Source organism: Muntiacus reevesi, chromosome 9, assembly GCF_963930625.1.
Source record: "Muntiacus reevesi chromosome 9, mMunRee1.1, whole genome shotgun sequence".
Classification (NCBI taxonomy): domain Eukaryota; kingdom Metazoa; phylum Chordata; class Mammalia; order Artiodactyla; family Cervidae; genus Muntiacus; species Muntiacus reevesi.
Genome location: NC_089257.1, coordinates 46,111,762 through 46,124,852, shown reverse-complemented (window position 1 = coordinate 46,124,852; position 13,091 = coordinate 46,111,762). Strand labels below are relative to the sequence as shown.

The 13,091-nt window shown below is 38.8% G+C and overlaps 2 protein-coding genes across 2 annotated transcripts; both read left to right on the top strand.

Annotated features, from left to right (window-relative positions):
• Positions 1–2,912: 2,912 nt before the first annotated feature.
• Positions 2,913–3,878, top strand: LOC136175917 (olfactory receptor 2AG2-like). Its single transcript, XM_065946104.1, has one exon. The coding sequence runs from the start codon at positions 2,913–2,915 to the stop codon at positions 3,876–3,878; it is 966 nt and encodes a 321-aa protein (XP_065802176.1).
• An 8,059-nt stretch (positions 3,879–11,937) lies between these two features.
• LOC136174803 (olfactory receptor 2D3-like) lies at positions 11,938–12,852 on the top strand. The gene has a single exon (XM_065945018.1). It carries the CDS (start codon positions 11,938–11,940, stop codon positions 12,850–12,852), a length of 915 nt encoding a protein of 304 aa, XP_065801090.1.
• Positions 12,853–13,091: the final 239 nt, after the last annotated feature.

Below are 13,091 nucleotides of genomic sequence, written 5' to 3'. Positions count from 1 at the left end.
ATAGTTACAAAGAGCTAAGATCACTCCTACTTTACAAGTGAGAACAATGTGACAGCTACATGCTAAAATAAGATCATGTGATCAGTAGGAAAGATATAACTCAAGCCAGAGAGTTTGACCTTGCTTTGTGTTTTATTCACAATGTCTGAGATAAATCAAAATATTAGGTATAAATCATTATCACAAAATATCAACAAAAAGAGAGTGAGTGCTAAATTGGTGGTAGTAAGAAGGACACCATGATGAAGAATCAGCAAACTACGCACTTTGCAAGAGAAAACAGTCCTTGAATTCCAAGCTTTCACATAAAGTCCTATCCATTCTATTCACTTACTCACTCTGAGAAAAATAGATTCTCCATTCTCATGAAAGTTTCTAGTCCCTTAACATACTCAATTCTTCTATTTATCACCCTCCAAACTAGCTCCTCATGACTGAATTCCATCTCAAGAATCATATCAGTCACCAATTGTTGATTCTACTTCCAACATGAATCTTGACTCTATCATATCTGTGCCATTTCCCTGGTCCATTTTACCTAGATGACCACAATCACCTCTGCACATATCTCCCTGGGTCTGTTCTTGCCCATCTTCTACTTGTACTCCTCCATGAGACTATCAGAGTTATCTTTTAAAAGTATGAATCACTCTTGTGTTTACAGATTATAGACACCCCTTATATGTGGAATCTAAAAAGAAATGATACAAATGAACTTAGAAAACAGAAACAGACTTACGGACTTAGAGAATGAGCTTATGGTTGCCAGGGGAAGGGAGGGGGGAAAGGATAATTTAGAAGTTTGGGACAGGCATGTAAACGTGTTTATGTATGGCTGAATCCCTTCATTATTTACCTGAAATTATCACAACTTTGTTAATTGGCTTTACCCCAATACAAAATAAAACTTTAAAAAAAAAAAAAAAAAAACAGCTCTCAATTATAGTCTATATGGGATTCCATGGAGACTCAGTGGTAAAGAATCGGCCTGCAATGCAGGAGAGGTGGATTCGATCCCTGGGTCAGAAAGATCTTCTGGAGAAGGAAATAGCAACCCACCTCAGTATTCTTGCCTAGGAAACCTCATGGACAGAGAAGCCTGGCAGGCTACGGTTCATGGAGTTCCAAAAGAGACAGACATGACTCAGTTAACAAACAGCAAAAACAATAGTCCATATTCCCTGAAAGGTCAAACAGGACTTGGAACCTGTTTGTCTCTCCAAGTGTCTCTCATTCAGTACCGTCCTCATCAGTCGTCTTTCAGCTTCTTAGAAATTACAAGCTCTCTCCTGTTTCAAATATTCTGCATATTTTATATTGCTCAGGTAGCTCTTCATCCCTCCTCAACTGGGTAATTTACGTTGTCTTTCAAAACTGAGCTTAAAATTCAGACTCAGAAGGCTTTCTTTAACTACCAGTCTACATGAGAAACACTGTTCATTTTTTTTCCTTTAGGATGCTTTTCACTATTTATAGTTACATCTATTTTATTTATTTATTGGCTATGCCATGCAACTTGTGGGGACTTAGTTCCCTGACCAAAGACTGAATCCAGGCTCTGGGCAGTGAGAGCGGGGAGTCCCAACCACTGGACAGCCAGGGAATTTTCCACCTACCTTTCAATGCTCCTTATGAGTGTAACTGAATGTGGTCAGGTATTTTATATACTATGTACTTCCCTGTATGAATGGGAGCTAGCACAGTGCCTGGCACATAATAGGTACGAGAGGGAATGGTTCTTTCTCTCTTCCAAAATTTTCTTTTACATCAAGGTAACATGGGTTTGGGTAGACTCAGGGAGTTGGTGATGGACAGGGAGGCCTGCGATTCATGGGGTCGCAAAGAGTCAGACATGAATGAGCGACTGAACTGAACTGAACTGAATGTTAATCCTTAGCCTCTACTCTCTCCTTTATTCTCAAGTTTCAGGGAGGAAGTTAATCTAATTGGAGAATGAACCGGAATAAAATTCTCTCTTTTTCTTAGAAGATACAATGACCAGTACTTGTATCTCTTGTTCTCCTGGTCCATCAGTCCTTCTTAAGTGGGAAGTACTGACCTGGTCCTGCATTGCTTGTGACTGCAAAGGCAATTATGTTCATTTTGAGGTTTAGGAAGTCCATTATCCCCTGACACAGAAATTACATCCCGTAATTTCTGCTTTATGAAAAATAGGGTGATGTTTTGGCTGCACAAATATCTCCTGTCTCAATTGCTTCACAACCTGGGTGGGAGAGAGGGAAATATATGTTGGGACTTCTCAAAGATGCTGCAACTCCTGAAAAGAAGGGAAGGAAAAAGAAGCTGGATACCATATGTCTGGGCTTCCGAGGTGGTGCTAGTGCTAGAGAACCTACCTGCCAATGCAGGAGATGAAAGGAGACATGGGTTCGATCACTGGGTCGGGAAGATCCCCCTGGAGGAGGGCACAGAAACCCACTCCAGTATTCTTGTTTAGAGAATCCCTTGGACAGAGGCACCTGGTGGGCTACAGTCCATAGGATCGCAAAGAATTGGACATGACTGAAGCTATTTAATGCACTCCATATGTCTATATGCCTAGATTTTCCCTTTAATGTTTCCCATTGGTTAGGTTGCTCTTGTTTCTCAAGAGAAGGAAGTGGGATGGTGAAGCAGAGCAAATGCAGAATTACTGCCCAAATGGAACTTGCCTAACATTGAAGGAAACATCAGCAATGGGAAAGAAAAGTGCTATTTTAACAATATGTTATCAGTACATATTTGGTGATTTAATTTATGAATGAAAGACTAACACATGGTATGATAAACGGAGCAACTAATTTCTTTTGATCAAGGGCTGTAACACTGTAAAGGCAAGGAGTCCCCAGTGACCACATCAGAACTACCTTACCTGATTTTTCATAATTTCAGATAACCAAAAAAACCACAGGATGGAGCTCTGTAACTCCACCTTGGAAAGTGGTTTCATCTTGGTGGGGATTCTGACCGACAGTGGGTCTCCTGGACTGCTCTACACTACAATCTCAGTCCTGTACACTCTGGCCCTCACCAGCAATGGCCTGCTGCTCCTGGTCATCACGGTGGATGCCCGGCTCCACGTGCCCATGTACCTCCTGCTCGGCCAGCTTTCTCTCATGGATTTGATGCTTACATCTGTAGTTATTCCTAAAACACTTGTGGATTATCTGCGTGGAGAGAATGCCATCTCCTTTGAGGGCTGTGCCCTTCAGATATTCCTAGTACTGACCCTTGGTGGTGCAGAGGGCCTCTTATTGGCCTTCATGGCCTATGACAGGTATGTGGCCATTTGTCATCCTCTGAACTACACGGTGCTCATGAGGCCCAGGATCTGCTGGCTCATGATGGCCACATCTTGGATCCTGGCATTCCTGAATTCTGTGATACACACTTCATATACCATGCATTTTCCTTTCTGTATGACCCGGGAAATCAGGCACCTCCTCTGTGAGATCCCACCCTTGCTGAAATTGGCCTGTGCAGATACCTCCAGATACGAGTTCATGGTGTATGTGTCAGGTTCCATCTTTCTCATGCCTTCCCTTGCTGCTATCCTTGCCTCTTATATGTTTGTCCTGGTTGCTGTCCTTCACATGTCCTCAGGAGAAGGAAGGCAGAAAGCCCTCCTCACATGTTCTTCTCATCTGACTGTGGTGGGGATGTACTATGGAGCTGCCATGTTTATGTATGTCCAGCCCAGCTCCTACCACAGTCCCCGACAGGACAACATCCTCTCTGTATTTTACACTGTCATTACTCCAGCACTGAACCCTCTCATCTATAGTCTGAGAAACAAGGAGGTAATGGGGGCCTTCAGGAGAGTATTAGGGAGGTTTTCTTTTATCCAGGATGGTGGCTGTCATATTGAAGCCCTATAACTCCTAGACGGCGCTTCATATCCGGTCTTGGTTTTATGTGGTTCTTCTATACTATGAAAATTCTGAAAATCTGCCACATTAGAACTAAGTCCTCATTTGGTCTTAGAGACACAATTTTGTCTTCATCAACTCTGTATTTCGATAGTTAAGAAGCATTCATTTCTCTGATCAATATCCCAGGATATGTTTGAAATTCTTTTTCTGTTCTGACAGAGTGACCTTACATTTTACTTCAGTATTTTCTCTTCTTACCCTATGACAATCCTACACCCAATCACAAAGAAAGTTAGCCAGATTTTTTGTACAGCTCAATTTAAAGTAGAAATAAAAACTAGAGAGGAAAATGAAGATAAAATGAAGATACAAATGTTGAATTTTACTTGTTGCTATTGACAGAATTTCTCAGTTCTTACCTTCTTATTAGTGAGCATTTGTAGTCATATAATATTAGACACTTTACTGTGGGCAGAACTTCCCAGGTTTATATCAGAGTCCTAGACACTGGAAAAAAAAATTCTTATCAGTTACCTATGCCTTGGTTTCTGCATCAACTCCTCAAGCTACTCATGTTGTATCAGGACAGCCAAGTACTTTCTTTTCACATTATTTACAAATAAATCACATTATAAATTATTGATGCCTTAAAGGTCATGTGTGAAAGCAGCCAGCACACTTGGTAATGAGCATCATGATTCAAGAGCTCGCTGCTGGGAACATACTCCTTTAAAGCCTCAGCCCTGATTGGTACTCCTGAATAGGAATTAATGGTCAAAATCGACATCTGAAATGGAAGCAGTCTTGCCAATATCTGCATCATAACCACTTACACTTTGCCCAGTGACCTTGTTTTTCCTTTATTACCTCCTTTCTGCCTCAGACCCTTTGAAGATTTCTTAAATACTGAATTTAAAATGAACTCCTCTGCTCCACATACCTTGCCTGGAAACTTTTAGCTACTCTGTAATGCTTGAAGCTAATTACATAAGGAAACAGATTTAAAAAAAGATACCTTTCCATGAACAAAGAAAAAAAAGAACTAATATTTCCTTTGGACAAGATTTAGCAAAGATCCAATCTATCAGCGAGTTCTGTGGTATTTTTCTTTCCCTAAAAACATCCCAGTTTTCAACACTCAAATATTTCACTCTGGTCCCAATTACCATTATCTCTGCCCTGGACTTTTACTATAGCAGATTACTAACTGGTCTTCGTAATACCAGGAGTTAGATAATATACCCTTATTTTAATGCATAATGTATCCACAAGTAATATATACATATGTATGTATGTATAAGGGCTTTCCTGGTAACTCAACTGGTAAAGAATCCTCCTGTAAGGCAGGAGACCTTGGCTCAGTTCCTGAGTTGGGAAGATCCCCTGGAGCAGGGATAGGTTACCCGCTCCAGTATTCCTGGATTTCTCTGATGGCTCAGGCAGTAAAGAATCCGCCTGCAGTGCGGGAGACCTGGGTTCCCTGGAGGAGCATGGCAACCCACTCGTGTGTTCTTGCCTGGAGAATCCCCATGGACAGAGGAGTCTGACAGGCTAAAGTCCATGGGTCACAGAGTCAGACGTGACTAAGCAGCTAAACACAGCACAGCGTGTATGTATATAAATAAACTAGTTCTATGTATGTACATATAACATTCTTACGTATTCACCATCTAGCGTTAGCAACACCACTGACGCCTTTGCTTCTCTTCCCTAGTCTCATCTTTTTGCCTCTCATCAAATGTTCCAGGTCCTGATGGCAACAACACAGCCCTCAGCTGTTTTATCTCACCACACATACATCACAATCTGGATACATAGCTAGGTTTGTTTATTACATTTTTCTTTCCATTTTTATGAATTTATTTTAAATTTTTTTATTTTATTTTAAATTATATAAAATATTTACCTGATTAAAAAATCAACCTATGAAGTAATATCTATCCCGAGAAGTCTAGCTGGTGTTTTTGCCTTCTCCAAACTTCTCAGTCCCATTCCCTACAGCTAATGATATATACATGCTGCTTGCATAATAACTATTTTTTTGAAATTTATTGAGATTATGTTTGTAACAATATTTGTGAACATTCCATGTACATTGGAAAGAGATATAATTTTTATTATGATAGTTTTCAGTTTGATATGTATTTGTACTTTTTAATTGATTGTATCTTTAACTTTTTTATTTTTGCTATTTTTTGTCCATTTGCTCTGTCTTGAATTGGGAAAGGTTTATCAAAATCTTCTCCTTTATATGTATATTTCTCTATTCCTCATTGCAGCTTCTATACAGTCTGCTTTTTAAAAGTTATTATTGGATATATAAATATTAGTTACTTTAAGACTTTAGAATTATAAAGATTAAAGCAGGACAAATACTATCCCCATTTCACAGATAAAATGACTGCTTCTCAGAAAGAGTTGATGGTTTTCCATATTTATACAACTATTAAGTGTTGTAATTAGAAATGGTCTCGCCTTTGTTTCTGCTGGACAAATTATCTTTATTCAGTGCTAACTGAGCGAATATTACTCTAATTTTCAGCTGCCTTTAACAGAGAAATCATCAGTGATCTGTATTGTTCAATTACCCTTTGACAGCATTGTAAAAATGTATTATTGTTGATTGTACAAAAGTAAAAACAAAGTAGCATCAATGAAATAACTGTGAATGAAAAAAGTCCATACACATCGCTATAGAATTGTGACATAGTTTTGAAGATCTATAACTAACAGAGGGCTTCCCTGATACTGAGCTGGTAAAGAATCTGCCTGCATTGCAGGAGACCCCACTTCAATTCTTGGGTTGGGAAGTTCCCCTGAAGAAATAGGTTACCCACTTCAGTATTATTTGGCTTCCTTGTTGGCTCAGGTGGTAAAGAATCCGTATGCAATGAGGGAGACCTGGGTTCGATCTCTGGGGTGGGAGGATCATCTGGACGAGGGCATGGCAATCCACTCCAGTATTCTTGCCTGGTGAATCCCCATGGACAGAGAAACCTGGCTGGCTGTACTCCATGGGGTCACAAAGAGTCGGACACGACTGAGTGACTAAGCACAGCACACAGCACATAGCTAACAGGAAAGAAAGAAAATGAAAGGCGCTCAATCGTGTCCGACTCTTTGTGACCCCCTGGACTATAGAGTCCATGGAATTCTCCAGGCCAGAATACTGGAGTGGGTAGCCATTCCCTTCTCCAGGAACAGGAGAAACATATCAAAATATGTTTTTGATATAGTATCAAAAAATAGCAAACAGGAGAAACATAACAAAAGAAGAAATAAATCAATCACTAAGTACACAATCAGATATGTGTGCCCATGAGTGTGTGTATGTGTGTACCCCAAGATTTACACAACAAGAGTTTTTACTGCCAGATGAAATATAAATAACTTGTGTGAGAAATAAATCCTGATCAAAAGTCCCTGGACTTTGATTTTTTCTCTAATTGCCATCATAAGACTTTTCTTCACCCATTTGCCCTAAGGATAAGATATTCCAGTAGCTAATTTTCTACTCCAACAGTTATAAAGTTGGAATTGATTAAATACGTTCCCATTCCTAGAAGAAAACAGGGCAAAATCCATTAACACTGGTCTTTGCAAATTATCTTTCAGATCTCAGACCAAAGACATAGACAACAAAAGCAAAATAAACAAGTAGGGCTACATCAAACTAAAAATCCTCTCCACAGCAAAGGAAACCATCAGAAAAATAAAACGGAAACCTACAACACAATGGGTGAAATATTTTCAAATTGTATTATATATATGTCTAACTTATTTTACTAAGCATTAAATTTTCTAGTTCCATCCATGTTGATGCAAATGGCAATATTTTTGTGGCTGATTAATATTTCAGACATAGAAAGATAAATACTATATGACATCAGTTATATGAGAAATCTAAAAAGTAATCTAAATGAAACTTTGTGGAAAACAGAAACAGACTCACAGACATAGAAAACAAATTACAATTACCAAATAGGAAAATGGGGCACGGAGGACAAATTAGGAGTATGGGATCAACAGAAATAAACTGCTATACATAAAATCGGTAAGCAACAAGGATTTACTGTATAGCACGGAGAAGTATACCAAATATCTTATAATAGCCTATAAAGGAATATATTCTGCCAAAAAAAAAAATAGAATCACTCTGCTGTACACTTGAAACTAACACGATATTATGAATCAATTATTCCTCAATTAAAAAATGAACTTAAAAAGAAAGATAAAACTTTCTTTACAATATACTCACAAATTGAAAATATAACATGACAAACAGATATGAATAAACAAAAAGCAATAAAGATGTAGTGGAGATAATTTGACAGAGTAAATTAGTCCTATTTCCCTGGATAGTTGTAAGGACACATGAAATCACAAGGAGATTTCATAAACCAGAATACATCATGATGTGATTGAAAAAAGAGGTAAAAATTAACAAGGAAGAAAGATAAGAAAAATTTAATCACTTATCTATAATATAAAGAATGCAGTTTGTATTCAACAGAAAAATTACAATAAGAAATATAACTTGACTGATAAATTTTAAAAATTACCCCTGAGCAATAAATAAATAATTTTCCTACTGCCAGAATAAAAAGGAAAGAAAGATAGATGGGAAAATTTAGTAGCAAAGATAATAAATGACTACAGTATTTTTCTTTTATTACAAAGAACTAAATATCGATGAGTAAATAAAGCATTAAGTAGTTTAAATCTAGTACGTTTTAGAAAAGTATGGATCTGTCTTTAGCATATAGTTCAAACATTTGATTTTTACACAAAGTATCTCAAACCTGTTATTTTCTAAGACGAGTTAAGCTTTTGTAAAAGGTAGCCATAATATCCTCAAATTAACAATAATTTTAAAAGCAATTAAAGTGAGAAATATGAGAAAGGATGCATACTTCCACTTTTCTAAGGATTTAAATTAAAGGCTGGACAAATGCATGTTGGCATATATTTTACATATTGCTTCCACTCCCAAGAAGGGAGACTTGATTCTTTCTTATATTCAGAGTCTATAGAATTTTTTCTTTGATTAGAAAAAGTCTGGGAATTAGAGGATATTCACAGAACTCAATCTATGATTATAAACAGAAAAAAGAAAAATCTACAAAATATCCCATGGTATCTCATTGTGTAGAGATAATAGAGGGAGGTGTGCTCAGCGATACCCTGGGGACCTCCTGCTGGCGTCATCTCTCAGGACCTCATCTTTTATGATCCTCTCAGAGAATGACTCAATTTAGTGTTGGTGCTTAAAAAGTAGTGTAAAATTCACCCAAGAAAACAGTCAGAGATTGAAATAGAATCCACAGAAAAGTCCATTTCATACCCAGCTGTTAGGAAAGAGGACTGAGAATCACTGTCATCCAAAACCAAAGTCTGGATGTGCAGCTTGGATCTCTGGATCTCACTCTGCTGGACTCACTGGCAGGTCCACTTACCTACAGCTCCCCGTCTCTAGAACAAACTCATCCTTGGTCTCCAGGTGAGAAGGAGGAAGATGCTGAAGGCATCAAGTCTCTGCAGAACCAGAGTTTACCCTGGGAGAAGGGCTGTGTCTTTATTTTTACAATCCACAATCTATTTGGGAAAAGGGATTTTTCTTTATCTCTCTTCTCATGAATTCTCACCCTTAGAAATCTGGCTACCGGGCACTTACTGAGGTGCTCAGTTTGTGTGCTAAAAGGCACAAGAAATCAAAAGATCCGTTGTCTCTCAAACTCGCTACCCCTTTTCAACTATAAGACTCTTCCTGTGTTCTTACCTTTCATCCCTGCTACATAGGTGTTCTCTTCCTGTTTCACATTCTCCACACTCTCTGGGTGATTCCCACTGAACTCACAGGAAAATACCTAGGACAGAAGACAGAGCTTCTTGAAACGTACTAGGCATTATCTGGGAGGTGGGAAGAGTCCAGGCACAGGAGTGCTAGTGTTAGGTGTGCGGACACTTCCTGCTCCAGTACCTGGTATTCAGGCTGCTGCCGCATTGCATGTCTGCTCTCGCGCGTAAGAGTGAAAAAGAGAACAGGATGCATTTGGAGGGTCTGTTCCTCTTTCTACTGGAAGAGGAACAACCACCGCTGACGCCACTCTCTTATACCGGTGTTCCAGGTGGTCACACCTAGTGTTACTCCCTCTTCGTGGTCACAGGATCCCCTCGTCCCAAAGATAACGTGAAGCTGGACCTGCATCACCTGTGTCTTCCAAACTTCATACTATGCTTTTAAAAGGATTATTAGCTTAGGAGTGTTTGAGTGCAGGTTTGTGACAGTGTCTATGAGTATGAGAGGAATCTATTCATTTCTGCATGTATTCCATCATTCACATACTAATTCAATCAGTGAACATTTCCTAAAAATTTACTATATACTGGGTGATGCAGTTATATGGATTGAGATAGGATTTTTACACTGAAGAAACATAAAACCTAGTCTGGGAGACAAGCTTGTGAACAAGTAATTATGTATAAATTAATGAGAACTTTAAAAAAGCATGTAATTATATACATATATCAAAACTCATCAAATTGTACACATGAAATTTGCACAGTTCATTACAAGTAAATTTACAATGATGAAGCAGTGAAAAAAATTGGGCTTGTCAGAAATCATTGGGAAATGAAATCAGTAGTGGATTATTTTGGCTACTGAGGTGGCAGTTTATCAATGATTCTCTTGTGTATTCCCTTTACATTGTATCAATGGAAAAGATATTTCTCATTATGTTTTACCAGTTCCTCAAATTATTTCCTGACTCTGCCTTCCTGGTTCCTCAAGGCCAATATATTATACAGTTGGTTCAGGGTGGATCCATTGCATTTCCACCTGGATAGATATTTATGAATAGAAACCTCACTGTAACCATGTGGTCTTTCAGTTCTACTTAGCAGTTCATGAGCAGGTGGTCCAGTCACAACTGATCAGGCCACATTTGTCCTATATTGCCAGTTAGATGTGTGGTTTTATCTGTGAAAACAAACCCTTGTATGTTGGCAGTCTTTGACTCTCCCCCGCCCCCATCCCTAGATGTCCCTGCCAGGTAGCTGACTTTCTGCTCTGACATCTCCTTCGTTGTAAAGGGCAGTTCTAGGACTAGTACTCCAGCCTTTCCCTGGAATATCAGACTCCAGCCCTGATTCCTAGCCATTTGCCCATGACCCTGCTACCATCCCTAAGTCTTTCTAAACTCTTTCCCCAGAAGCCTGGATTCAGCAGGTTATTCCTTGCTTGTTCCTGAGGTAAAGCTATAGACTTTGACTGGTGTTTCCTGCCTGGTTGCAGAGTATTGAACCAGTGCCTCATGCACCTCTCCGACTGATCAGACTTCTGATACATCTGCAGCTTGAAGGAGCTCGAACATGGTTATGCCAGATAAGACCCTGCAACTCTGCAGGCAGCTGTTGTGACTGCATTGTATCACCACAAAAGACCCTCCCTATTTCCCAAGTGTGTGGTGCTGTCTAAGTCTGGACTGGTCTCCACTGTCCTGCCTCTCTCATGCAGAAGTCTGATCATGCCTTACTCTTGAGCACTTCCATCAAACCTTGATTCTCTGATCCAGTGAAGAATTTAGGACATAATCAGGACAGTGGATTATACAATCATAAAATGGTCTCATAAAATTTACTTTCTACTTGGAAGGATGATACGGCATCTCTTGGAATCACAAAGGAAAAATTATTTGTTCTGCTTCTTGATGAAATAAAAGTGAAAGTCTGCTGATTAAAAAGTAAACTACAAAAAATAAAAACCTGTGTTCTCTGCTAAGTGCAGAAAACTTTATAATTTTTCAAATCCACATAATATGTTAGTGTTCTCTTTAGACAGCTTCTGTAGAAATATGGTGGTGGAACTTTTTAGAAATTTATGTCAAATATTTATGAGAATTTTTATTTATTTATTTATTTATTTTAATATTTGTAAGAATTTTTAAAAATCAAATACATTTTTTATTCCAGTGAGATCTTTACTTTCAGGATCTGATGCTCAAATGTAGTCAGATTTTTATGGCTCTGTTGATGCTTATTGTGTAGCTAGGAATAAACATCCATGGGCACAAAAAACCAAACCTATCTGACTGAGTTCATCTTGCTGGGCCTTTCTTCAGATCAGCAGACCCAGCTCATGCTGTTTGTGATATTTCTCATCATCTACCTGCTGACTGTATTTGGGAATCTGCTCATCATACTATTAATTCATATTGACTCTCGATTGCATACACCAATGTATTTCTTCCTTAAAAACCTGTCGTTTAGTGATCTCCTTTTCTCTACGACAATTGTCCCCCAAATGCTCTTCCATTTTCTGGTAACAAGAAAGACCATTTCCAAGCCACGGTGCTCAATTCAGATGATTTTTTTTCTATTAGCTGGGTGTACAGAAAGCTCCCTGCTAGCAGTGATGTCCTATGACCGCTATGTGGCTGTCTGCAAGCCCCTTCACTACTCCACCCTCATGACCCAGAGCATTTGTGTTCAGCTGTCCATAGGATCTTGGGCTAGTGGAGCGCTTGTGTCTCTAGTAGATACAACATTTACTCTATATCTTTCATACCATGGCCAGAACATAATTGATCACTATTTTTGTGAACCTCCTGCCCTCTTGAAGTTGGCTTCAGAAGAAACCTACAAAGCTGAGATGGCCATCTTTGCCATGGGTGTGATAATCCTCCTAGGTCCTCTCTCCCTTATCCTTTTCTCTTACTGGAATATTATCTCCACTGTGATTCAGATACGGGCAGGGGAGAGGAGACTCAAGGTCTTTTCTACATGTGGTTCTCATCTCATTGTTGTTGTCTTCTTCTACGGATCAACAATATTTACCTATATGCGTCCAAATTCCAAGAAAAAGAATGAGGGGGATAAGGTGTTCTATTCAGTCATAACATCTATGATGAACCCATTCATTTATAACCTAAGGAACAAAGATGTTAAGCAGGCATTTAGAAAGGTATTTGGAAGATAGAGTCCCTTAGAGCCAATGATCTCTGTATTGACATACCATCATGGGAATGAAGACATTTTAAAGTGATTCAACATCTGTAACAGCTTTCTCTCTGAAGTGTCTCTAGGCTGATACATCAGTAAGGCACATACAGGTGCCCTTGTACATCTAGAATGTTTCAAGTTTGTCTACTGCATCTTGATCAAGATTATTCTTTGTGTTTATAGATTGCTTGCCTCATAATAATAATAATCTATTAC

Coding starts and splice junctions, on each gene's coding strand:
- LOC136175917 (XM_065946104.1), top strand. CDS start 2,913: ATGGAGCTCTGTAACTCCACCTTGGAAAGTGGTTTCATCTTGGTGGGG.
- LOC136174803 (XM_065945018.1), top strand. CDS start 11,938: ATGGGCACAAAAAACCAAACCTATCTGACTGAGTTCATCTTGCTGGGC.